General features: G+C 39.9%; 1 protein-coding gene across 3 annotated transcripts; it reads left to right on the top strand.

Annotated features, from left to right (window-relative positions):
* Positions 1-146: 146 nt before the first annotated feature.
* Positions 147-26,969, top strand: UBXN2B (UBX domain protein 2B). 3 transcript variants are annotated; one of them, XM_006068942.4, is made up of 9 exons: positions 147-301; positions 8,234-8,337; positions 15,641-15,791; positions 16,584-16,667; positions 18,024-18,133; positions 20,446-20,583; positions 25,005-25,163; positions 25,918-25,948; positions 26,295-26,969. In XM_006068942.4, the coding sequence occupies exons 1-9, from the start codon at positions 218-220 to the stop codon at positions 26,334-26,336; spliced, it is 903 nt and encodes a 300-aa protein (XP_006069004.2). In that variant the 5' UTR covers positions 147-217; the 3' UTR covers positions 26,337-26,969. The 3 variants fall into 3 exon arrangements, with proteins under 3 accessions (XP_006069004.2, XP_006069003.2, XP_044784689.1); XM_006068941.4 differs by lacking the exon at positions 25,918-25,948; XM_044928754.2 differs by lacking the exons at positions 147-301; positions 25,918-25,948 and adding an exon at positions 1,429-2,043.

The following is a 26,969-nucleotide window of genomic DNA, read 5'->3' as shown; positions in this document are numbered from 1 at the left end:
GTGCTGCCCTTCTCGGAAAGGAAACTCTGAGCCAACTTCCTTTAAGGAAACGAGCGGGACCCGACAGGTGGGCGGGCGCCGGAAAGGGGCGCGCGGAGTGGGAAGAGGGGCGTTGGAGGCGGAGGCGCACTGGGACCGCCCCGCCCCGCCGTTGCCAGGCAACCGGCCCCGGAAGTCGCGGGAGGCGCGTCGGCGGCGGTGCCGGGAGCGGTGAAAGATGGCGGAGGGCGGCGGCGGAGAGGCGGTTGAGGAGGAGCCGAGGGCTGCGGGGCCGCGGCCCCCGAGCGCGCGGGACTTGCAGGTGCGGCGGGCAGTGCGGCGGGGGAACGTGTGGGGCCGTTCCGGTCGCGGCCGAGCTTCTTCAGACCCGCCCGGGGACCGAACTCGGACTCCGTGGGTCTCCCCCGGGCGGCACGCCGGGCAGGGGCGTCGGGAGAAACGAGTGTCGGCGCCCCGCGGTCTCAGGTGTCCCGGCGGCGTTTCCCCTCCACCCCTCTTGCCTTTTGAGAAGCAGCTGTTGATTCCGAATGGCTTCTTTGAGAGGTCAGTTGAAGGCTTCACTGGTTGACGCTCCGGTCAGACTTCTGCAGAAGGAAACTCTGAGGTGGCCGTGGGGAAGTCGAGTTACAAGGAAGCCGGTTTGGTCTTGTTTCTCTCGGATGCTGTTTCTGGCTTATTTAAATGTAAAAATGTTTCCTTTTTAATCAGAGAGCTTTTCCCTTTCAGTTCAGTCGCTCAGTCGTGTCCGACTCTTTGCGACCCCATGAATGGCAGCACGCCAGGCCTCCCTGTCCATCACCAACTCCCGGAGTTCACTCAGACTCAGGTCCATCTAGTCAGTGATGCCATCCAGCCATCTCATCCTCTGTCGTCCCCTTCTCCTCCTGCCCCCAATCCTTCCCAGCATCAGGGTCTTTTCCAATGAGTCAACTCTTCGCATGAGGTGGCCAAAGTACTGGAGTTTCAGCCTTAGCATCATTCCTTCCCAAGAAATCCCAGGGCTGATCTCCTTTCACAGTGAACTAAAAAATTATTTCATCCTACGTCTCGCACCCTAGTCGTAACTGCTATAGGGTAGAAAACATTGCACGTAAGAAACGGGGATGTAAAACTTTGTAATGTTACAGGACATTGACATTAATTGCCTCAATACCAGCGCCCTCTGCCAGGTGCTTCACGCTACTCATTTTAGGGTGTTTTTTTAACTATTCCTTTGTAAGATGATTGATAAAATTAAAACAGTGAAGATGTGTGTGTGCTCAGTCGCGGTTTGCGACCCCATGGACTGTAGCCCGCCAGGCTCCTCTGTCCATGGGAATCTCCAGGCAAGAATACTGGAATGGATTGCCATTTCCTTCTCCAGGGGATCTTCCCTACCCAGGGATCGAACCACCATCTCCTTCATTGGCAAGTGGATTCTTTACCAGTGAGCCACCTGGGAAACCCCAAACGCCTATAGGGACTATAATTAAACATGAATGTCCCTCCATCTACAAGGCTTAGTAGAAAAGGTCTACTTTTGTATTATAATTCTTTATTGTCACACCTTCATTCTGTTTCTTTAAACGAATGTATATTGACCACCTGCCCTGTAACGTACTACAAAGCTCTGGGAATGCAGAGATAAATAGTACATCAAATCCACAGTTGGTGCTGGGGCACTGTGGAAGGGCCTAGAAGTGTGAAAGGCATTTCTACCCATTGTTTGCCTAAATAAGATACACATGTATTTAACATAACATTTTTAAGATGGAGGATGATTGAGTGCCAAGATAAGCAGTGCATACAGTGATGAATTTGGAGAATGGAGTGATCAGTGTCAGCTTAGGAAACGAACTCAATGTATTGATAAAACATTTGCAGTATTTATGACTCAATTTAGTAGTGGTAAACAGAATCCAGGAGTAGGAGGGTTTCATCTGCCTCATCTTGTCTATTGAAGGCCAGCATCACTAAGACGCAGCATGTGCCCTTGGGGGGAAAATGGTGTTTCTAGTCAGAACAGCTTCAGCTTGCTTCTTGACCTTGCTGCTTAGTAGTTACGTGAGTATAGGAGAAATGTCCTAACTTCTCTGATCCTGTGTCTTTATTCATAAACTCAGGGTTATGTTGATCACAGGTGTCAAGGATGAAATAAAGGAATGTCTATAAAGTGCCTCTTCAGTATTACCCTGGCTCAGACTTGCTTACTAAATATTTGGTTCTTTTTCCCTTAAAGGAGAAAAATACTGTAACTTTCACTGGTTAGTCCATCTAATGCTATTAAGTTAAAACTATGTGACCTAATAGCCTTTGTCTAATTTAAATCTATTTCTTCTTATGTGAAAAATGAGAATAGCTTGGCTAATGATCACCTGATACTTGTCAAATTTAGACTGAGTCCACTGGATTGATATGATTAATTGTTGGAAATGTTGTAGATGTTGCTAATTTTGAGAATGCCTTCCTTTCCACCATCAATTAGAAAATAAACTTTTTTTTTCCCAGTCTCCTATCTACTTTTCGGTAGGTAGATAACTGATTTTTTTATGAATGTGATTTGGCATTTCAAATACATTAAGTATTGATAATGTTTATTTTAGAATTTAATAAGAATGTGAAGAATTTTCAAAGAAACCCCAGAAGAAAAGAACCAAAGTAATGACATACGAAGTAATAGAGTGTGTATCAAAGGTTTAAAAGAATTGGATAATGTTCTTCTCCCTAGCTGGTTTCTTGGATAGTGAATATTTTGGGATTATCTTTTTATTGTTTAATCTAACTGTGCTTATTTTAAGCATTACCCAGTTAGTTCAGTTTTCAGTAGATACTTCTTAATTTCCTGACAACTTGCTCTAAGAGTCTTTCACAATATTATTGAGGAGAGAAGGGTGATGTGTTACTAATTGGAACAAGCAGAAGTACCACTCCGTGCCTATTTCTCAGCTGCCGTGCAGTGTGGGGTTTGTCAGCCTCTAAATTAGGAGAGATTTCCTCATTTACCACACCAGGAAAGATGGATGGTCGTCCCCCAAAAGCCTCCCAGCACAGTGAGCCTCTGACTCTCTAAAAGCAGAAGTTTCCCGTGGGTCCCACATTGAGAGTAGATTTTATCTCCCTTCCTCCTCCAGAATTGGGAACATTTAAGGGGGAAGCTTGGGACAGGAATGTTAGTGACAGTATGTAGGTACTCAGTCATGTCCAACTCTTTGTGACCCCATAGACTGCAGCCTGCCAGGCTTCTCTGTCCATGGGATTCTCCAGGCAAGAATAGTGGAGTGGGTTGCCATTTCCTACTGCAGGGGATCTTTTCTACCCTGAGATCTAACCCGCATCTCTTCTATCTCCTGCACTGGCAGGTGGGTTCTTTTCCTCTGCACCACCTGGGAAGCCCCTGTTAAGTGACATTTGTTGTTCAGTCACTTAGTTGTGTCCAACTCTTTGTGACCCTGTGGACCACAGCATGCCTGTCTTCCCTGTCCTTCACCAACTCCCGGAGCTTGCTCAAGCTCATGTGCATTGAGTTGATGGTGCCATCCAACCATCTCAACCTCTATTGTCCCATTCGCCTCCTGCCTTCCATCTTCCCCAGCATCAGAGTATTTTCCAATGAGTCGGCTCTTTGCATCAGGTGGTCAAAGTATTGGAATTTCAGCTTCAGCATCAGTCCTTCCAATGAGTATTCAGGGTTGATTTCCTTTAGGATTGACTGGTTGGATCTCCTTGCAGTCCAGGGGACTCTCAAGAGTCTTCTCCAACACCACAGTTCAAAAGCATCAGGTCTTTGGTGCTCAGCCTTCTTTATGGTCCAACTCTCACATCCATACATGACGACTGGAAAAACCATAGCTTTGACTATTCAGATCTTTATTGGCAAAGTAATGACAAAGTGACAGTACTCACCCCAAACCTCAGTGTTCATTAGTAGTTCTGAACGTCTTCAGAGCCCTTTGTCTCTTGTCATGCCCTTCCATCTATCCACACACGTGGAGTTAACAGATTAGGTACACTCTGTTCCAGGTTTCCTCAATGATATCAAAAGAAAAAGATTTCTGTTTTTATTTCTTTTTTCCATATAGATTGGAGTTGGGGAAAAATTGGGGCTAACTTAAGTACTTACCAGGGTTTGGACTAGGCTTTGGATGGGGCAGAGAAGAGAGTTCCGTCAGTGAGAAAAGAGTAGGACTGTCTGGGACCTTCATCCTCTTGGTGTCAGTGTCCCTTATCCTTGGTTCTCAGTTTTAACGTGCATCAGAGTCACCTGAAAGGTTTGCTCAAGCACAGGTTCCTGAGCCCCACCCTGAGTTTCTGATTCTTTTGGTCCAGGGCGGGGCTTGAGCACCTGCAGTTTTAAAGGGCCCCCAGGTGATGCTGATGTTGATCTTCTAGATTTAAGTCTGTATTGTACCTTCTGGGCTTCCCAGGCGGCTCAGGGGTAAAGAATCCTCCCGCCAGTGCAGGAGATGCTGGTTCAGTCCCTGGGTTGGGAAGATCCCCTGGAGGAGGGCATGGCAACCCACTCCAGTATTCTTGCCTGGAAAATCCCATGGACAGAGGAGCCTTGCAGGCTCAAGTCCACTAGGTCACAAAGAACAGGACTAATCGACTAAACAATAACATTATACCTTCTGGCAGTTGTCTCTCTAAGACTGGGAGTTCCAGTACTTTCAGTCTTTTGCTGTGTTGTTGATATTCTTACCCACAGTTTCAGGCTCTTTTCACACATTCATCACATTTCCAGTTCTAGAGAAAAAATAATCAGTGCTTACATATTTTATTCTCTCTGTGTGATTGAAATATCGCATAATTTAGTTGTTTAGCTCATGGAAATCTGTCCTGATAATTCACAGTCCATAATTATTTCACAATACATATATTTTTATCTCTTTATTTGACTGAGATTTTTCTGTCATTTTCTACTGGTTTTAACCAGTACATCAGTTTAATTTTCTCTTCAGATATGGTGTCATTTGCTATGTTAAATAATATTAATTAGCTAATGAATTTATGCCATATGATGCTATAGGGACATCATGGATCCTGGCATTAATTCCCTTTAAATATCATTCATTTTCTTCTAAGTTAATGATGTGCCAAGAATAACTAGGACCTTTCAGCTAGTTGGACCCCCTGGTCTGATGTAATTTTCTCTGTATTCCTATTTTATTAATATATGTTCCACATTTCGTGGAGTCAGAAGGCATTGTTTGCATTATTCATTTATTTTATAGAAGATTATTTGATTGTCAGGGTTTGTTCAAATCTTCTTCAAGCAAAAAACAAGGTACAAAAGTATAGGAAATTTTGAGTTTGCCAAAAAGTTCATTCAGATTTTTCCATAACAGCTCATGAAAAAAAAACCCAAACAAACTTTTGGCCAACCCAGTATCTCAGTTTTTAAATCTATAGCATAATTTATCTACCCATATCTCTCTCTGATTCCTGTTGTGTTGTAGTCTACGTAATTTAACAAGAATTTTCTGGGTGCCTGTCCAGTTCTGCATTAGAAACAATTTGGGAAGCCTAAATTATAGTCACTCAATCAGTCAATTCAGTCGCTCAGTCGTGTCCGACTCTTTGCGACCCCATGAATCGCAGCACGCCAGGCCTCCCTGTCCATCACCAACTCCTGGAGTTCACCCAGACTCACATCCATCAAGTCCATCAAGTCAGTGATGCCATCCAGCCATCTCATCCTCTGTCGTCCCCTTCTCCTCCTGCCCCCAGTCCCTCCCAGCATCAGAGTCTTTTCCAGTGAGTCAACTCTTCGCATGAGGTGGCCAAAGTACTGGAGTTTCAGCTTTAGCATCAGTCCTTCCAAAGAAATCCCAGGGCTGATCTTCAGAATGGACTGGTTGGATCTCCTTGCAGTCCGAGGGACTCTTAGGAGTCTTCTCCAAGACCACAGTTCAAAAGCATCAATTCTTCAGCGCTCAGCCTTCTTCACAGTCCAACTCGCGTATCCATACATGACCACAGGAAAAACCATAGCCTTGATTAGATGAACCTTTGTTGGCAAAGTAATGTCTCTGCTTTTGAATGTGCTATCTAGGTTGGTCATAAGTTTCCTTGCAAGGAGTAAGCGTCTTTTAATTTCATGGCTGCAATAACCATCTGCAGTGATTTTGGAGCCCAGAAAAATAAAGTCTGACACTGTTTCCACTGTTTCCCCATCTATTTCCCATGAAGTAATGGGACCAGGTGCCATGATCTTCGTTTTCTGAATGTTGAGCTTTAAGCCAACTTTTCCACTCTTCACTTTCTGCCATAAGGGTGGTGTCATCTGCATAGCTGAGTTTATTGATATTTCTCCTGGCAATCTTGATTCCAGCTTGTATTTCTTCCAGTCCAGCGTTTCTCATGATGTACTCTGCATATAAGTTAAATAAGCAGAGTGACAATATACAGCCTTGACGTACTCCTTTTCCTATTTGGAACCAGTCTGTTGTTCCATGTCCAGTTCGAACCGTTGCTTCCTGACCTGCATACAAATTTCTCAAGAGGCAGAAATTTATAAATTATAGTGGGGGGATGAAAAAGTAATAAAAGTACATAAGTGATGAGAATGTAATATTTAATATGTGTCAATAATAGAATGCCATATGCTATAAGGATTTACATCACTTAAGAAAACTAGAAAAGGCTTCGTAAAGGATGGCCATAATGGACCTTTGACATACAGGTACCATTTCCATTGATGGAGGAATAGCATAAAAATAATTCATAGAGCAATATTATCATCTCATGAGGAAATCCATAAAGGAATATGGTTTTGAAGAAAATTTTTGAAGGTAAAAATTTCTGAAAACCTTGGGCCCAGGTAATTAGAGTGTCTGTCTCTGTCCATCTCTCTCATTTATTTTTTTGTGCATGGTGGGGGTGGTTTGTTTGTTTCTCCCTTTTGGAGAAGATAAGGTAGGAAAAGATCATAGAAGATATATAGATAATACTGCAGCAAGAAAAATCTTGGGGAAAATGAAACAGTGATAAAAATCATTGTTGAGGAGGTTTTAGTACTACCTTCTGGTAATGGAGCATTTGCCTTGTGCTTCACATACATTATGTAATCCTTTTACTGTAGACATTAGAAGATGAGGGAACTAAAAAGCTCAGAGAAGTTAAATAATTTGCTTAAGCTTACACAGTAAGAACCTAAGTTAGGAGTTTAATAAGATTCTTTTAGGCTACACTACACTTTTATAATTAAGGTTTCTTGCAAAATTAACATGATAGAAATATGAAAGTTGACATATGTGTACAGAGTGGCGGTCAAAAGTTAGGTGGGAAAAATAAAGCCTTTCAGTTTTGTTTTCTTGTTTCTTGCATATTTTAAAGGTTGATTAATAGACTCTTCAGAAAATTAACTTTGCCCCAGTTCCCTATTTTTCTTTTCCTACTGAGGACAGAATCCCTGGAGATTGTTTCATATTTCTTGTTTTCTAGACGTACTTCCTCTGAGTTTTGCAGCAGAATGTTTCTTGGTTTTTATAATTTTCCAAAGATTAGGGTCATGCCAGTTTTAATTGAATAGCCACAAGGGCCATTAAGGAAAGTCTGACTTGAGTTGTCCAAGGATGTCAAAAGTGGGAACAATATAACTTATACAATAATGAAATATTTTGATAATTTCTTAAAATTGCAGTTTCAAAAAGTATGCTTTGTTGATTTCATTTTGAAGAAGATATCCAGCCGTATATCTATAAAGCATAATTTGGTAATACTGCTTTCTAACAGTTATATAAACTATATATATTTTTCTCATTGCCTTATATTTTTTAGAAGCTTATTTTCCTAAACTTTAGAAGTTTTTATGTCTTGTAAACTTTTAAATAGAATAATTTTGAAATTGTTTTATGTACTCAGATTTTGAAAACTTGAAGAACTAAATGAAATATTTTTATGGGATCTAATGAGAGCAAGCTGACATAAGTGTAAAACATCTTCAAGTATTTTTAAAAGAATTATAGTTCCAACTTTGAAACTAATCTGTTACCAAATCATTTTTGAAGCTGTTGAATAGTTCATTGAAAGTAATTAAGCTATTATTGTAACTTCAATTTATGCTACTATGTGTGACATTTTAGTGAGAGCTACAGTGGTTTTATTTTGGAAGGGAGTCATCTGAAATAGCAACCTTCATTTTTCATTAAAAATCTTGACTACTCAATTACAAGTTAATTTTCTATTCCTAACTTTTTGTACAGAGTTTATTTCTAATGTTTTTATACTTTATAACAAATCTGTTATTCTGTAGTTGGCCTTGGCAGAATTATATGAAGATGAAGTGAAATGCAAAGCTTCCAAATCTGATAGACCTAAAGCTACAGCCTTTAAAAGCCCACAGACAGCACCTCAAAGGTAAGTTTTGTTTTGTTTTTCAAACTTGTATCCCTTTTTAGTTCACTAATCCCACATTATTTTAAATGGCCTTGGGAATTTTTTAACTATAATTTCTTAAATATTTTTAGATACTATTTCTGAAACTGTAATAGAAAGCAAGAAGAAAATTTGGGGGAAATTATCTTAAATACTTAATGTTTTGATAGACCTCACAAAGCATAATATACTGAGTAGTATTTTTCTTGGGCACTGTGGTTCTATTTTGAGTCATAGGACTCATTGAGGATCTGATAAAAGCTACACCCTCTTTCCCCTAGAACATTTACGTCCAGCTTTGTCAGTCATTTTTAAAGGTTTGCGTGTTTCTTAAAGTCCATCCATGGAACCCCTCTGTGTGTTTTGTTCTCCATTTAAGAATCTGTGACTTCAGGACTCTGTCTTGGATGATGCTACATCTAATAGTGATAGATAGTATTTGCTGTTGTTAAAACCCCTGAACTATAAAAAGAACCAACAGTGAAGATTTAAGAGATGGAAACCAGGTATATTTTATTGTCATGAGTTTTCTTACTTCCATGTTCATTAATGTCTTTTTAGTACACAAATCTCATTACTAGGGAGAAACTTGAATTTCCCCATTACATCTCATTCTCAGAAAGTCTTATTTTTCCAGAAGTTGAAAAATTCACTGGAAATTACTTTTTTTGTTTGTCACTATTCTGCCTTCCTTCTTCCTGTAGGGGAGATAAAATGACCTATCTTTCCTTCCAGACCTGAATGAAAAGAATAACACTCATAATTTATAATTTTCACCCCAACTTTTTATTTTACAATTTTTCAAATACATAGATAATCAAAAGACTAGGGTAACGAACATATGCTGTGTCTGCTCCCATATTCACCAGTTGTTTATATGCCATAGGAGTTCATTGGTGCACACACTCTTTGTTACTCAACCACCTGAAAGTAAATTGCAGCCATGATAGCACTTCATCCCTAGAGGCTGCAGTCCACACCCAATAAGACGCAAACACTCCTTGATAATGTCTCACACTTTAGAAAGTGAGCTCTAACTGCATGTCATATAATACATAGTCCATAATCAGATACTCTTAGAGGCTTTGAGGATTTAGGGTCCATACATTTCACTGATGATGCCTGTTTTAAATCTGAATCCAGAGCATTCTTCCCATCTTTCCATTGTCTGCTTTTAGCTCATCTGTTTAAAGCTTATTACGTTGACATTGAAGAGCTGGGCCCAGATGTCTTGTAAAATGTCCCACATTCAGGGTCACTGTTTCCTCACAATTAGATTCTCGTTAAACATGCTTGTCAAGAGTACTACTTATTGATATTTTCTGCTGTGTATTATGTTACACCAGGAGCCATATGGTTTCGGGTTCCCCCACTCTTGGTGCCCTGTTCACTCGGTTAGGGTGCTGACTGCCACCATCACTCCACCAGGAGGTACAGTCTTTCCTTTATTGTCTGCAGATTGGTCATCTTGGCACAATCTGAATATCCTTCCCTTTCACTTAAGTTTATCTGATATATATACACACACACAGATATATGTATTATATATGTATGTGTGTATATATATGTATAATATATATTATACAGACATTTATATAATGTGTATATATATATACACACAGACATTTATATAATATATATGTATTATATAGGCATTTATATAATGTATATGTATTATGTATACACATTTATATAATATATATATTATATATACACAGACATATATATATTTTAGCTGCTTCCTTAATTTGTACAGTCTCCGAAACTTTGAAAGTGCTTAAAATATTAATGTACCAAAGTTTTACTCATAAGTTATTTGACTATTCTTCCCCAATTTGAACCAGTTTTTGAATGACTTGATTTGCTGGTATAAAAAATCAAAATATTTGACTTCTTAAAATTAGTACATTAATATTTTCCTTAAGGATTCAAATATAATCCTTAAAATATTTCAGTGAATTGTTTTCTCTTTTCTTTTATGCTGACACAGTGTTGCCATTAATGTTTACATTTTGATAATGCAATTTTTAAGGACTTAGTGCCTCAGATATGATTTCTAGAGTTACTTGTCCAAAAGGAGGTGCTGCATTAAATATATTGAGGCTTATGCTGTTTGATCCGCTTACAATACAATTGCAAACCAAATTATTGGCCATCTTTTCTTTTTGCTAAGTGTGATATTTTTTAATAGAAAGTATGCGGTTCTGTTGGCTTCACATTTGGCAATGACATCTGCTTGATTTCATTGCATGTCTGCTGCTTTGTCTGGTACAGAAATGGTCCATCTTACTTCATGGTCCACCTTCTTGGACAACTTTAAATATCAAAACATTCATCTGTTCATTGTTGTTTTAAGCCAGTATATTTTCAGTGTGACCATCATGTGAAGTTTCAGTAGTCTACACATAACTTGATCTGTTTTAAAGAAAAGGAGGGACAGGATCTACAGAAAAGTTCACAGAAAACAGCCTGACACCTACTTTTACATATTCATCCACAAAAGGTTCTCTGTCACAAATAGGACTTTAAAAATGTAACTCTTCTTCTTCAAAAATATAAGAACTTAAAAAAATGTTCCCTACAAGTCATTAGATCCTAGTATGGTTTTGCGAATTTAGTGAGACAAGTGTCCACAATGTCTGGCACAGTGTGGGTACCTGGCTGGGCCTTTAAAGATGACTAGAAGATAAGGGACAGAATATGCCTAGAAGAAAAAAGTAATAAAAATGACAGGAGGGAGCTGAAGAGGAGCAGCAGAACTTGGGTAGCCTCGTGGCAGGTGAGGATGGACAGGCAGGGTGCTACCGGGGCCTACTTCAATGATGTGGGGCCTCTGTGCACACCCAGAGAACCTCACTGGGCAGGGCCTCGAGCTTGCTTTAATGCTTTGCTCTGCAGTTCAGTCACTCAGTCGTGTCCAACTCTTTGCAACCCCATGTACTGCAGCACGCCAGGCTTCCCTGTCCATCACCAACTCCCAGAGCTTGCTCAAACTCAAGTCCATCGAGTCATTGATGCCATTCAACCATCTCATCCTCTGTCATCCCCTTCTCTTGCCTTCAGTCTTTGCCAGCATCAGGGTCTTTTCCAATGAGTCAGTTCTTTGCATCAGGGGGCCAAAGTATTGGAGTTTCAACTTCAACATCAGTCCTTCCAATGAATATTTAGGACTGATTTCCTTTAGGATTGACTGGTTTGATCTCACCGTCCAAGAGACTCTCAAGAGTCTTCTCCAACACCACAGTTCAAAAGCATCAATTCTTTGGCGTTCAGCTTTCTTTATGGTCCAACTCTCACATCCATACGAGACTACTGGAAAAACCATAGCTTTGACATATGGACCTTTGTTGGTAAAGTAATGTCTGCTTTTTAAATATGCTGTCTACGTTGGTCATAGCTTTTTTCCAAGGAGCCAAGCGTCTTTTAATGTCATGGCTGCAGTCACCATCCACAGTGATTTTGGAGCACAAGAAATTAAAGTCTGTCACTGTTTCCACTGTTGCCCCATCTATTTGCCATGAAGTAATGGGAGCAGGTGCCATGATCTTAATTTTTTGAATGTTAAGTTTTAAGCCAGATTTTTCATGCTCCTCTTTCACTTTCATCAAGAGACTCTTTAGTTCTTCTTTGCTTTCTGCCATAAGAGTGGTGTCATCTCATATCTGAGGTTATTGATGTTTGTCCCGGCAATCTTGATTCCAGCTTGTGCTTTATCCAGCCCAGCATTTTGCTTGATGTACACTGCATATAAGTTAAATAAGTAAGGTGACAATATACAACCCTGACATCCTCCTTTCCCAATTTGGAACCAGTCCATTGTTCCACGTCTGGTTTTAGTTGTTGCTTCTTGACTTGCATACAGATTTCTCTGGAGGCAGGTAGGGTGATCTGGTGTTCCATCTCTTTAAGGATTTTCCACAGTTTGTTGTGATCCACACAGTTAAAGGTGTTAGTGTAGTCAGTGAAGCAGAAGTAGATGTTTTTCTGAAATTCTCTTGCTTTTTCTATGATCCATTGGATTTGGCTGTTTGATCCCTGGTTCCTCTGCCTTTTGTAAATCCAACTTGAAGATCTGGAAGTTCTTGGTTCACATACTGTTGAAGCCTCTCCTGGAGAATTTTGAGCATTGCTTTGCTAGCATGTGAGACAAGTGCAATTGTGTGGTAATTTGAACATTCTTTGGCATTGCCTTTCTTTGGGATTGGAATGAAAACTGACCTTTTCCGGTTTTAATTTGCTGGAAAACTTTGCTCTTACTGTCTTGAAATTCTTAACACATTTTGAACAAGGAGACGACCACTTTCATTTTGGTGCTGGGCCCACAAATTACATGTCCAGTCCTGGATGCAGCCGCAGCATAGCCAGCCTGGAAGGCCAAGGAAAGCTGTGCTTATGTGGAAAGGGGAAAGCCAGTGTATGGTTTTACTGTAAATTTTACAATAAAAATTACAGTGATAAAGACTTTGTTTCTAGTCATAGATGTACCTCAGTTGTTTTTCTCCTCTCTGTTCTAATAAGATTTTGGCAGTGGACAAGTCTTTTAATTCCCTAAACTTCAGTATTTCTTATTTGTACAGTGGAGTTAATGCCATTTTTATGAGGATTAAATGAGCACTTGATAAATGTTAGTTGTTATTATAATACCTTTAGAAAAAGAGGACTGGCAGTACCATATAAAATAAAGAGTAATGAGGAAAACAAAATAAGACATCAAGAAAAAAACAACTGTAGTGATCCAAAGAGTATGCTGGTAAAATTTAGGATTAGCGTGGTGTCAGTGGAATGGAGGAGAAAGGGTGACATTGGTGTGGATACTTTCAAAAGAATTTATTGTAGAAACATGATGATGTGGAATAGAAATGTGGTGACATGGAAAAGAGAGTAAGAGAATGGGAGAGAACTGTGAAAAGTTCTTAATCTAGTACCTAAGGAAAAGGTGATCATTTATGGGAAGAGATAAACTGGATTCAAGTAGGTGCTTTTCAATTCAGCACTGGACCATAAGTAAGAGGCTCTAAAAACCTATATTTGAGAGTCATCTCTACAGAGGAAGTTGTTATCTCTGGGCAGGGACAAATGATGGTCAGATGAGTTGAAATAGAGCAAGAGAGAAGTAAGTATATAGGCATACTTATGAAAGAGGCAAAAGATGGATTGTGGATCTAAATATAAAAGGGAAACAATAAAATTTCTGGAAGAAAATAGACCTCGAGGCAGGCGGAAATTTCTTATACTGATAATAAAAATTCAGAGACCGTAAAGAAGTTAGTAAATCTTTTCCTGTGCCCGGTTTTTCCTGTAAGGTCTTTCTCACCGAGACTGAGAGGAAGGAGCCTTGTAACTCGGCTCTTGAGATTAGGGACCCGGGAGGGAGCCTAAGCTCAAGAGATTAGGGAGAGCCTGCAGCAGAAGCTCCCCACTCCCTCCCCTTCCCTCCTTCGCCCTTCCCTCCCTTCCCCTTCCCTTCCCATACTGCCATTTAAGGCATCAGCTGTCAGGCTCTTTCTTGCCCTGTTGTTCAGTTGCCATGTCTGGCTCTTTGCAACCCCATCAGCTGCAGCACGCCAGGCCCTCCTGACCTTCACCATCTACCGGAGTTTGCTCAAACTCATGTCCATTGAGTCAGTGATGCCATCCAACCGTCTCATCCTTTGTCACCCACTTCTCCTGCCTTCAGTCTTTCCCAGCATTTTCCAATGAGTCAGCTGTTCACATCAGGTGGCCAAAGTATTTGAGCTTCAGCATCAGTCCTTCCAATGAGTATTCAGGGTTGATTTCCTTTAGGGTTGACTGGTTTGATTTCCATGCTGTCCAGGGAACTCTAAAGAGTCTTCTCCAGCACCATATTTTGAAAGTATCAATTCTTTGGCACTCAGCGTTCTTTACAGCTCTCATATCCCTACATGACTACTGGCTTCTTGCACTGACCCTAGTCTTAAAGCCAGCCATGGCAGTGCTTGGCCTTGGTTTGTTGCATGGGACCCTCTAAGGATCAGCTTGGCAGGAGGGCTTCAGTTGGCTCCTGTTCTGGCTAAACTTGGACCTCAGGTGCCTCCCCAGGGCACTAGGAGCTTGGAGTCCACCCAGCCGCCCCCAGCTGTGAACCAGCCTTGTTAGTGGGGTTCTGCTGGTGTCCACTGTTCTCCTCTTGGATCTTTCCTCCACGGACAGTGAGTTGAGAGCAGAGCTTCCCTTCCCTTTCCTGTTTCGTTTTGCAGGTACTCATTTGGAGAAAGCCTTGAAGGTGACTCTATCCCTGGTCTTGAGTGCTGATAGAATTTTCCCCCTCTGTTTCATTTTCTGAGTCAGTTCAGTGTAGATTGGGAACTGGACTGGAGGGTATGGGTAGTTCAGGAAATGAGCTTTGATTTTCATCTTATTCTGAAAGTCTCCATGTTTATATTTCATTGGTTATATTTTCTGACATTCTTGATTGGAAAAAATCTTGAAAGATAAAACAGTGTACTAATTTATGTGAAGGAAGCTTTTATGAGGAAATAGAAAAGAGAGGAGAAATGATTCACTGCATAGTTAACACATTGAGAAAATTGTGGTCTGAATTATTTACCTTTAACATAGTGAAAAAGTGTGAAAGTGTTAGTCACTCAGTCGTGTCTGACTCTTTGTGACCCCATGGACTGTAGCTCACCAGGCTCTTCTGTCCATGGGATTCTCCAGGCAAGAATACTGGAGTGGGTTGCCATTCCCTTCTTCAGGGATTTAACCGAGGCTTCCTGCATTGCAAGCAGATTCTTGATCTTCTGAGCCACCAAGGAAGCCCTTTAACACAGGGAGATTACAACCTTTAACATGGGGGGAGGTTAATTTTTCAGTCAGAGCTCTCTGAGGAATAAACTCTATGTGTAGGCCTTGGAATTTAGATGTTCATATCGTCTAAATCTAGAGGGCTCTTCACTAACCAAGTCCTATGAAATGTGGGTTCCTCTGGGGAGGAGACTTAGCTTCTGGCTGTCAGCAGTGTTTTCCCAGGATCACACCGATAGATCAGCAGTCACAGAGCGGGAGGGAGGAAGAAGCAAGCTAGTTCTCAAGTGGCATGCTGAGCCTGCTACCAGCATTTTCTCAAACTCCATGAGAAAGTAGATGAATGAACTTTTTACTTCTTAATTCCTTGATCCCGATTTTAAAATTAAGTACTTTCACAAAAGCCATAGAAATGGCTCTCTTTAAATAAAAGTCATTTCCTAAGACTGTGTAGTCTTTTGCTTTAAAGTAGTTTATGCTTACAATCTGTTTTTATTGATGAACTTTACAATGTTTAAAGGTTCTATTCAAGTGAGCATGAATGCAGTGGATTACATATAGTTCAACCTTCAACTGGGAAAATTGTGAATGAACTTTTCAGAGAGGCGAGGCAGCATGGAGCCGTCCCTCTGAATGAAGCCACAAGAGCTTCGGGTGATGACAAATCTAAGGTAAGGGCTGAAGTTTTAAGACTAAATATGCTATCAGTATACTTGATCTGCTATAGATTTTTATATTATTTGCAAACACTATTTCTCTGTGTATTTCTGTTTCAGATATTTCCGTTATTTTTCAAAGTCTATAACTTTCTATTAATCAAACATTAAAGCAGTTTCTTAACATTTCTATGAATTTGATGATTAAAAACCCATATATGATATGAATAATAATTAAAAGGAATGGTGTTTTTACTTCATAAGCTACCTCACCTGAAAAATAGAAGAGCTTGTGATTAGTGAAACAAAATAAAAAGTGCAGTTCAGTTGATTGATTACAGTTGAATCAAAGCTGCTTATAAAATAAGTATGGAGCTTTTCTTCAGGGTTATTTATACTCACTTTATTAAATTCTTCCTTTCTCTATGAAGTTCTTAATGCTTTGTCAAATATGATTCAAGAATTATAATTTTATTATAAGACTTGTTATAAAATATTAATGGTGAGTTTTAAAAGTCTGTTTCTACCTAAAAATATTATTTCAGTGTATGAATGTATTTCCTAATTTAAGATTGGCATAAGTTATTTCAGTTTCTGAGTCACTCATGTTTTTGTGGGAAGAAAATAATATACTAGAGTATACATCTCTGTAACATAAGACCTTTATTTTAATGTAAAAATTTCCTGGAAAGTATAAACCAGTGTGGCTAATTATAATTGATCTAGTTTTAAAATATATATCATACATTATCATACGTTTTGCTTTAATAAGACTGAATTTTTAACCCACTTGCTGTGTGTTTTTAGTCTTTTACAGGTGGAGGATACAGATTAGGTAATTCCTTTTGTAAGCAGTCTGAATACATCTATGGAGAAAATCAGTTGCAAGATGTAGGTACAGTAATAAAAATGAGAAATTGTTCATTTTTGCCGCTAGTTACTACTGTTTGTTATAAAATTAAAAATTGAAATTCTCTTCTGTTATTTTTTGAAGTATTGATTAAAAAGACTAATGTGTAAGTTTTCAGATTCAAATTTTGTGTTTCTCAGCTGTGCCTTTTTTGTATCTCAGCTGTGCCTTGCAGTTAAAGATATATAACTGTTTGTGAAAGAATGTATCATTCACTGTCAAAATGAGTTACATAAATGTCATAATAATTATTATAAATGGCATACCATCATGGTGTAGAATTAGCTGAGTTATATACATGGAAACATAGGGCTTCCCAGGTGACCCAAGTCGTAAACAATCACCTGCCAATACAGGAGACATAAGAGACGTGGGTTCAGTCCCTGGATTGGGAAGATCCCCTGGAGAAGGAAATGGCAGTCCAGTCCAGTGTTGTTGCCTGGAGAATCCCATGGACAGGGGAACCTGGCAGGCTACAGTCCACATGGTCGGAAAGAGTTGGACACAACACGTACGCACAAACGTAGAAATGCCTAAAGTCAGTCTTTGTTTTTGCTTTTTGAAATTTTGGAGTTAACCGTCTCATTTTCAATGTGATGAATAGTTTTACTTTGGAGGGTCGCTGGAGATTCCGTCGTGCTCTCTGGCATGAAACAGAGAAGAATATGAGTATAGATGAAGGGGAAGAGTGGATGTGGGTTGGCAGTGGCTTCTCTCACGACTTTGGCCTTCTCAATGAACTAGAAATAATTGTACTTCAAGGCCAGGCTCCAACAGTGGCACCTTTGATATTTTAGCCATTGTCAGTTTGGTAAGCCAAATACAAATCTCAGGAAGCACACGTGGTTCCATTTATGTCCTTATTTGACCTGAATAAAGTAAAGGATGGTACAAAAAGCTTTGTATATTTTTTTAAATATTTGGTGGTTTTTTGTTGGTTTTTTGTTTTTTTTCTTTTTTTTTTTTTAATTTATTTTTGGCTGCACTGGGTCTTCATTGCTGCACGGCCTTTCTATAGTTGAAGTGAATGGGAGCTACTCTCTAGTTGCGTTGTGCAGGCTTCTTGTTGCGGTGGGTTCTCTTGGGGAGCACGGGCTTTAGAGCTTGGACTCGGTGGTTGTGGCACATGGACTTAATTGCCCCGCAGCACCTGGAATCTTAGCTCCCCAACCAGGGATCGAACCTGTTTCCTCGGCATTGGCAGGCAGATTCTTAACCGCTGGACCACCAGGAAAGTGTGTACTTCATACTGTAAGTAAGTAGTAAATAACGTGTTTGAAAATTAAAATTGTTTAATGCAGACGCATTCTTGTATTTCTTTTTTCTATGCTTGAAAGGTTCAAATTTTGCTTAAACTGTGGAGCAATGGTTTCAGCTTGGATGATGGAGAATTGAGACCTTACAATGACCCAACAAATGCCCAGTTTCTGGAGTCTGTTAAGAGAGGGTAAGATACGTTACTTAGATTTTGTCTATTACTGAGGGTGGAGGTTTTTTGTTTGTTTTTTTAAACAGACCACCAGTCAGAAGTGCTCCACTGGTTTTTAAGAGTGAAATACTGGAATATATTCTGTAAATAGCTTCTGGGGGGAAGGGTATTTTAAGTATATAAAGGACACATTGCTGTCTATAAGTCACTGGTTCTTAACTTGGTGGGGGGAGCAGTAGATATTGGTTTCTTTTAAAATCTCATGAAGCTATGGTCCCAGTTCTGAGAAGCAGCATCGTAGTGTCATAAATTTGTGAATTGATCAGTAGGTGTCTGCCCATCTGCTAAGCCACTGTCCTGCTTACTGTTGACAGGGTGACTCACTGCATGTATGCCTGAAAGCCGCTTATATTAGAAATCTTTTTAAATGGCATTACTGCTGGCAGAAGAATTCAGAAGGTTAGTTTGAAGTTAAAATGTTTGAAACCAGATTTACAGTGCCCTGACCCATCTAAAGAACGTTGTAACTCACCAGCCCTTGTGGCTGAAGGACAAGGACTTGAGTGATTTTGCTACAATTACAAGAGCTGTTTATTTTCACTAGCTGATAAGTGATCATCCCTAAGTAGGAATACAGTGAAAGAAAGACATCAGGATGGTTATGAGCTGGGAAATGTGAGTAGCAGTGAAGGGCCCAGAACAGGAGGCTACTCTCCATCCAGGAGTTGAAGGTGGGGCTTTTCCAGGCGGTGAAATTTTTCCTAGCAGAGTGGTAGGAGGGGAGTGGAGGTGGAACTCTGAAGGAAAGGCATTTTAGGACATTAATTTGCTTGGATTTTGAAGTTGAATTATCCCAGATAATGTCAGAATACTGAAGAAGGTTTCGTAAGACATGCTATAATTGGGAAGGAAGTTATTGAGAAAGGTGGGAGGCTGTCCCGGCAGGCAGTGTGTGCTGGTGGTAAGTGCAAGGTCAAGAGCTGAGGTCAGGGCCATGGGCTTGGGAGCTTGCAGAGTCACTGAGCAGACTGGGAGCTGCGGGGGCCAGGGGAAGTGGGCTTCTGCCTGGTGAAGATCAACAGGACTGTTGAAATAACGCTTACTTCAGGATGGGAGAAGGAAAGACCATGTTGATGATGAGTGTGCTATCCGTAAAGATCCAAACTAATTTATTACTAAATGAAAATACTCCATGAACTTTGTAGGCTAACATTCAGTCTTGGAATACCAAGGGAGTGTTTTCATTTGAGCCACACTGTATCCTCAAGTTCAAATTATGATCAAGAACAATTTTAGAAAAGGCACCTTGAAAAAAATGATTGATGGTCAGATAGTGGTTGTCAGCTGTATAATCATTGCCCCCTGCTTTATGACATATTTTGTAGCACCATCTTTACTATCCTCAAGGAAGTGTTTATAGATAATATCAGTCTATGCATATTATGTATAAAAGTTTCATGTAACATTTATCTTAAATATGGTGAAGAAGTAAAGGAAGGTAATTTATTATGCAATTACACATATTTCAATATATAACATAACCAAAATATAACAAAGTAGATAGCTTGGTTCCCGGGTAGCTCAGTGGTGAAGAATCCACCTGCCAATGCAGGAGACTCGGGTTAGATCCCTGGGTTGGGAAGATCCCATGGAGGAGGAAATGGCAACTAACTCTAGTATTCTTGCCTGCGATATCCCATGGACAGAGGAGCCAGGTGAGCTACAGTCTATGGGGTTTCAAAGAGTTGGACACAACTGGGGAACTGAGCACACATACACACAGACTGCACACCTGTGTGCAGTCTAGCACTTATCATGTAGATATGATGAACAGAAGTCAGAATAATGGGGTAGTGAGGTGTGTGAAGTTAGCAGCTTCATTACTATACGTGGTATTGCAGTCAGAGACTAGATTAAGTTCCAGACAAAACAAAGTACAATCTTTGGTTTATGTGGCAGGTGAGTTCCTGAAAAGTTCAAAGCATATTAATACGATACAAAAAAAACAACAGTTGGCTGCAGGAGGGTGGCACACATGAATCAGAGGATAATCAAAACCACCCCCATCAAACTTCCAGCCTTCCGCCAGGGTGTTCAGAAAAAAATACCGCACTACCTGTTAGGTCCTCAGGGGGATTTTCTAATGCTGACTGAGCTATAAATGCCATCCCACAGCTCAGCGCTCTAACTCTCAGAAGCACTCCCACCAACAGGATACAGGTTCTCTTTTCTCTACATCCTTGCCAACACTTGTTATTTGTGCTCTATTTGATGAATGCCATTCTGACAGATGTGCGGTCTTATCTCATTGTGGGTTTTCTTTTTTTAAGAGAAATTCCCCTGGAGCTTCAGCGACTGGTTCATGGAGGACACTTAAATTTGGACATGGAGGACCATCAGGATCAAGAATACGTAAAGCCTAGGTTGAGGTTCAAGGCTTTTAGTGGAGAAGGACAGAAACTTGGAAGGTAAAATCCTAAAATGAGAAAATACTTGTCTTTGTTTAACATGAATTTTCTTTGAGAATGAGAGCAAAATAACCTAGAGAGTAAAAACTAAGATATGAATTGTGAAGATCTCGCTGATGGAATCAGATGTGCAATTTTGGTGATAGTGTTAGTAGATAATGTTATACTTCAGTTCAGTTCAGTCGCTCAGTCATGTCCAACTCTTTGCAACCCCATGAATCGCAGCACAACAGGCCTCCCTGTCCATCACCAACTCCCGGAGTTTATTCAAACTCATGTCCATCGAGTCGGTGATGCCATCCAGCCATCTTATCTTCTGTCATCCCCTTCTTCTCCTGCCCCCAATCCCTCCCAGCATCAGAGTCTTTTCCAGTGAGGCAACTCTTTGCATGAGGTGGCCAAAGTACTGGAGCTTCAGCTTCAGCATCAGTCCTTCCAAAGAACACCCTGGACTGATCTCCTTCAGGATGGACTGGTTGGATCTCCTTGCAGTCCAAGGGACTCTCAAGAGTCTTCTCCAACACCACAGTTCAAAAGCGTTAATTCTTTAGCACTCAGCCTTCTTCACAGTCCAACTCTCACATCCATACATGACCACTGGAAAAACTATAGCCTTGACTAGACAGACCTTTGTTGGCAAAGTAATATCTCTGCTTTTTAATATGCTGTCTAGGTTGGTCATAACTTTCCTTCCAAGGAGTAAGCATCTTTTAATTTCATGGCTGCAATCACCATCTGCAGTAATTTTGGAGCCCCAAAATGTAAAGTCTGACACTGTTTCCACTGTTTCCCCATCTTTTTCCCATGAAGTGATGGGACCAGATGCCATGATCTTCGTTTTCTGAATGTTGAGCTTTAAGCCAACTTTTTCACTCTCCACTTTCACTTTCATCAAGAGGCTTTTTAGTTCCTCTTCACTTTCTGCCATAAGGGTGGTGTCATCTGCATATCTGAGGTTATTGATATTTCTCCCAGCTGTCTTGATTCCAGCTTGTGCTTCTTCCAGCCCAGCGTTTCTCATGACATACTCTGCATATAAGTTAAATAAGCAGGGTGACAATATACAGCCTTGGCGTACTCCTTTTCCTATTTGGAACCAGTCTGTTGTTCCATGTCCACTTCTAACTGTTGCTTCCTGACCTGCATATAGATTTCACAAGGGGCAAGTCAGGTGGTCTGGTATTCCTATCTCTTTCAGAATTTTCCACAGTTTATTGGGATCCACACAGTCAAAGGCTTTGGCATAGTCAATAAAGCAGAAATAGATGTTTTTCTGGAACTGTCTTGCTTTTTCAATGATCCAACGGATGTTGGCAATTTGATCTCTGGTTGCTCTGCCTTTTCTAAAACCAGCTTGAACATCAGGAAGTTCACGGTTCACGTATTGCTGAAGCCTGGCTTGGAGAGTTTTGAGCATGACTTAGACAACAGTTATTTGCATATCCCTGACTCTGTCAGCACCTTTGTAGACATGAACCCACTTCATCTTCACAGCAGCTCCTTGCCATAGCGCCTGTCACCATTCCATTTGCAGGTGCAGTAGTTCTTCGAGAGTTAAGCTAGGAAGTGGTTAGAGTGTCAGGTTCAAACCAGGCACTCTGTCTGCAGAGTGCATGCTTTTTACCAGTGTGCCATCCTGCCTGTTTCTTATTATGATTATGTGGGTTCAGAGGGGGAAATTATTGATTAGATAAAACAGTAAATATCTTAGATCATAGCTGTAAGCATCTGTCTGCTGTGAGTAATTGCTAAGCGCTTACAGCCAAAGCAGTGTCCTTAAGTTGGTTATTTTCAGTATATTTTAAGCAGCCAAACTCTTTCTTCAGGTTATGGAAACATATAGAATTCTCATTGCAGAAAGAGGGGATTGTCTTAGATACCTCCAGACAGTGAAACCCAGGACTTTGCTGAGCACAATTTAGAAACCAGTGAGTGTGGCATGATGTATGATGGACTCCTTTATAGTAGCCATAACTGGACTCTTCGTAAACATAATAATGTGTGCTGGTAAACGTGACCCTCCGTTTTCCACACGTCACTGAAGGTGGTACGTTGAATTGGCTGTGTCGCCACCATGCCCTCTCGGGTGCCCTGTGTTCCTGTTCTTGTGACTCCTTCCTTTCCAAGTTCTTCTCAGCTGCCTTGTGCACAGTGGTTCTCTCTTCCCCTTTCGTTTCTCAGCATAGGGAAGAATTCAGTGTCAGTTCGTTATACCTGTCTTTCATTGTTATTCCATGTAATTTCACTTTGACAGACACACACATCATACAAAGAAATGCATGAAAGCTTTTCTTCTTAGAGTTCCCACCCTGCACTTTATTTTCGTGTTTTGAGAAGTAGCTTAGCTGGCCCGAATTTTTTTTTTAAACAGAAAGCATTAAAGCACAGAAAGAGCAGTGTGAGGCAACTTGACGTCATGAAGAGAACCCCAGAACCCCATGTGCCAGTGGGGTGACGGGTAACTTTTCCTCCCCTGGTGGTTGTTAGGACAGTAGTTAAAACATTAATAGCCAACTGTATGGAAACACTGACTTGCTTACAGATCTAATTAATTTAATCTTTGCAATAGTGCAGCTGTTGTCTCTGTTTTACAACTGAGGGAACTTGGGCGCAGAGAGGTGAAAGGACTTGCTGCCGGTCACATGTCTGACAAGTGGCGAAATCAGCCGTGGAGTCAGGCTCCTGGATCCATGCTGTTAGCCACGGCGCCTCCCTCACTCCAGAACTTGAATGTGCTGCTGGTGGTGATGACAGCGTGGAGACCTGGGGATAGGGACGCAGAGGGAGAGGGAAGAGGCCCCTTGGTTCATTGCCTCCCATCCTCCTGTTGGCACCGTGACCCACCTTGGTGGTACAGCTCTTTCAACCCTGAATTACAAATTTGACAGGAAATTCCCTAATACTACCTGAGCAGTGACTGCAGATCATCATGTTCTCCTTTTCCATGTCTTTATCATATACATTCTGAAATTGGTTCTGTAATATGTGTCAGGAGGTAGCTAAGGAAAGGCAAAGCGTAGCAGGAAGTGCCAATTACTTTTCCCACTTGGCTGTATAGGTTGAGAAAGCTTTTGGGTGGGAATAAGAGCCATAATGAGCTCAGTTTGTACTAGAATAAAGCACAAATGCTCATGGGGCCTCTATCCTAACATATATATATATATATTTTTTTTTTTTTTTCAAAAGTAAGATAGGGACCCATCTAAGTCTCAATATTTGAAAGCATAAACATCAAGATTGTCAAAAGATCCCTTAAAAGATAACTGAGATAAAACTAAGATGTGATGTCTTTAAAGAACTTGGCTGTATTTGTTTTAATTGCTTAACCAAAAGAGCACTCTGTTTTTTACATTCACTCGCAGCTTACAGTTATGGGTCATCCTGCTAGCATTAGAAGGCACTGTGGTCACTAGTAACCACGGTCCACTGGAAAGAGATCATGTTACACAAGGTTCATTACACACTCATCACCATACATTAAGTCGATAAAGTAAGATCTTTAGTTAGAGTTTTGATACCAACTCTCAAAAATTAATAGACTATACAGAGAAGGAGAATTATATAAAAGACCTGAAAAGCACTATGAACCAACTCAAAGTAATTAAGATTTATACAGTTTTCATGTAACAGTAGGATACAAATTTTATTCAGGTTCCCCATAGACTATAAACTAGGAGACACTGGAACATATCCAGGGGTATAAAACAAGATGCAAAAATTTCATGGTCTAAAGGTATTGAAATCATACAGAGTCTGTTTGTTTATCACTGTCATCACCATATATTAAATTTCTCATTACTTCTTTTTTGTAAAACAGTAACTACTTAAATCAGATTTTTAAAGTGGTATCAACTAAGTTTAAATTAATAGCTTAGTATTGATGATATGTACAAATATAACTGATACCTCTTGAAACACTGTTTCAAGCACTGTATTACTATAACAGACTTTCATAACATTATTATTTCCATTTTATAAATGATAGAACTGAGATTCAAAGAGATTAATTTACATACTTGAGTTCACACAAATTGACAAAGCTGGGATCTGAAATCTGTCTGTGCTCATGGTCAGTCTTGGACATAAACTCCAAGTTGCTCGGGTTTCTGACTGAAGACCATTGTGCCCAACAGTCTCATGAAATTTCAAAGGGATGAAGGAGGAAGAAATCCAGAGTTAGGCTTTCAAAAGAAGTTGGATAAACTAAATCAGAATCGTAGGACCCAGAATAATTTTAATAAAAGAGTTTGCAAGAAAAACAGGCTATCCCAAAGGAAGCCGTGTTCTCGCTGGTGCAGACGTGATGGCAGGATGAGTGGAGAGTCAGCTGTAGGTCTGAATGGTGCTACTACTGTCTGCAGTGTGTCGTGCGTCTTATGTGTTCATATTTACGTTCTGATTCTTTAATTCTTCTTTCTTAGCCTCACACCTGAAATAGTCAGTACACCTTCCTCCCCAGAAGAGGAGAAGTCACTATTCAATGCAGTGGTTCTTATTGACGATTCCATGCCAACCACCAAAATCCAGATCAGGTTAGCAGACGGGAGCCGTTTGATACAGAGATTCAACAGTACTCACAGGTAAGCTCAGGGTGACTTATCTTTGTAAATCTGGGTGCATCTTGAGTCAGGAAAAATATGAAATTGCTTAGGTTTACTTTTGAAGTAAGTTTTTGACAGAAAAACTTGAAATAAGAAGTCAAATAATTAGTACTTAAACATCCTCTCTAAACTGTCCAAATACTAATGCAAATGCAGATACCACTTAGAAATAAAGAAAATTGTTAAAAGCTATCATTTTGCACTGATGCTAAAACCAGGAAAAGTTGAATCAGATTTGATTTACTTTAGTAAAACCTTATTTGAACTTTACTCCTTTAAAAATTTATGATAACCCTGATTGAAAGTGAAAGTCGCAGTTGTGTCCTATTCTTTGCAACCCATTGACCATACAGAAGTCCATGGACTTCTCCAGGCCAGAATGCTGGAGTGGATAGCCTTTCCCTTCTCCAGGGGATCTTGCCAATCCAGGGATTGAATCCAGGTCTCCTGTATTGTAGGCGGATTCTTTACCAACTGAGCTATCAGGGAAGCCCTAACCCTGTAGGATTAATAATCCACATAGAGATTTGTAGTGTAAATAAAGGTTAATTGTGCTGTTATCAAGTATTTCAAATTAACAGTTTTAAATGTCATTTTAGCATTCATTTGTTATGCTAATAAGATACTGTTTTTATTGTTCACTGTGTCCCACTAAGAGATAACATTTATGATCTTAGTTGAGTTACTGTGTCTATATGAAAGTAATTTTTTTTTTTTTTAACACTTTTCATAGGTACAGACACATTGACATAGGCTCATCTGAGGTACCTTTTTCTGGATCATGTGCTACTAAGATATTTTATACTATGAAAAAGTCAGCCCTTGTAGTTCAGTGTAGTAGCATTGTTGATGTTTCTTTGATAGACGACTCACCTGGAGATTGTGTCTATTTACAGTGAAAGTAACTGTTAGGTACTCTCCAGAGTTAATCCTCATGTTTTACCTGAAAGCCAAGATAAATCCATCCATTGAAATTAAAGAAGGTTATAACACATTTAAATAAGGATTAGAACTGTGTGATTTATTTTAATTATTATCTAATTTTAGCTAAAAAACTTAAATGACAATAAAACTTTCATATCACAAATTATTTTCATCTTACTTCTTCAGGATCCTGGATGTCCGGGACTTTATTGTTCAGTCTCGTCCTGAATTTGCAACTCTTGACTTTATTCTCGTGACTTCGTTTCCAAACAAAGTGCTAACAGATGAAAGCCTGACACTACAAGAAGCAGATATTCTTAACACTGTGATACTGCAACAGCTAAAATGATACTGTCCTACCTATGCAGTAGCATGTAGGAATGGTAATGTGCCATACTAGTGAGGAAAATACTTAAGAGCGTAAAAAATTATTTTTATTATTTATACAGATAAATTTTGGTTTAATTCTTCAATCTTCCAGCTTTAGGATAGACAAATTTGGACTAGAAACAGATCTTAAGGTAACATATGTTCGAAGTTTTAGCCGAAAGGGCTGGCTTCCATTGATAGCTTTTAAATATTCAGGCAAACCAATTTGATACATGCACAGAGTTAATGTAACAGCACTTGTTTGCAGAGAAAATGAACAAAATGCCATTTTTGACAAATACATTTGGTAAAATTTGCACTAAAGTTTCTTGATGCTGCATTGATCAGCAGCCATTAAGAAATCTTCTGATCAAACACTTTGAAATTTTTTCTGTAATGTGTACTGGGAATGGTGTCTGTATTCTGATATTTAAATACTTGGATTGTATAATAGTTATTTCTCCTATTAAGATAAATAATTCCTTTCTACTT

Source organism: Bubalus bubalis, chromosome 15 (genome assembly GCF_019923935.1).
Source record: "Bubalus bubalis isolate 160015118507 breed Murrah chromosome 15, NDDB_SH_1, whole genome shotgun sequence".
Taxonomy (NCBI): Eukaryota; Metazoa; Chordata; class Mammalia; order Artiodactyla; family Bovidae; genus Bubalus; species Bubalus bubalis.
Note: the sequence above shows the minus strand (reverse complement) of the source record. Positions and strands in the feature narration are given on the sequence as shown.

Coding starts and splice junctions, on each gene's coding strand:
- UBXN2B (XM_006068941.4), top strand. CDS start 218: ATGGCGGAGGGCGGCGGCGGAGAGGCGGTTGAGGAGGAGCCGAGGGCT. Junction 15,792..16,583: donor CGGGTGATGACAAATCTAAG/GTAAGGGCTGAA, acceptor GTGTGTTTTTAG/TCTTTTACAGGTGGAGGATA. Junction 25,164..26,294: donor AGATTCAACAGTACTCACAG/GTAAGCTCAGGG, acceptor TTACTTCTTCAG/GATCCTGGATGTCCGGGACT.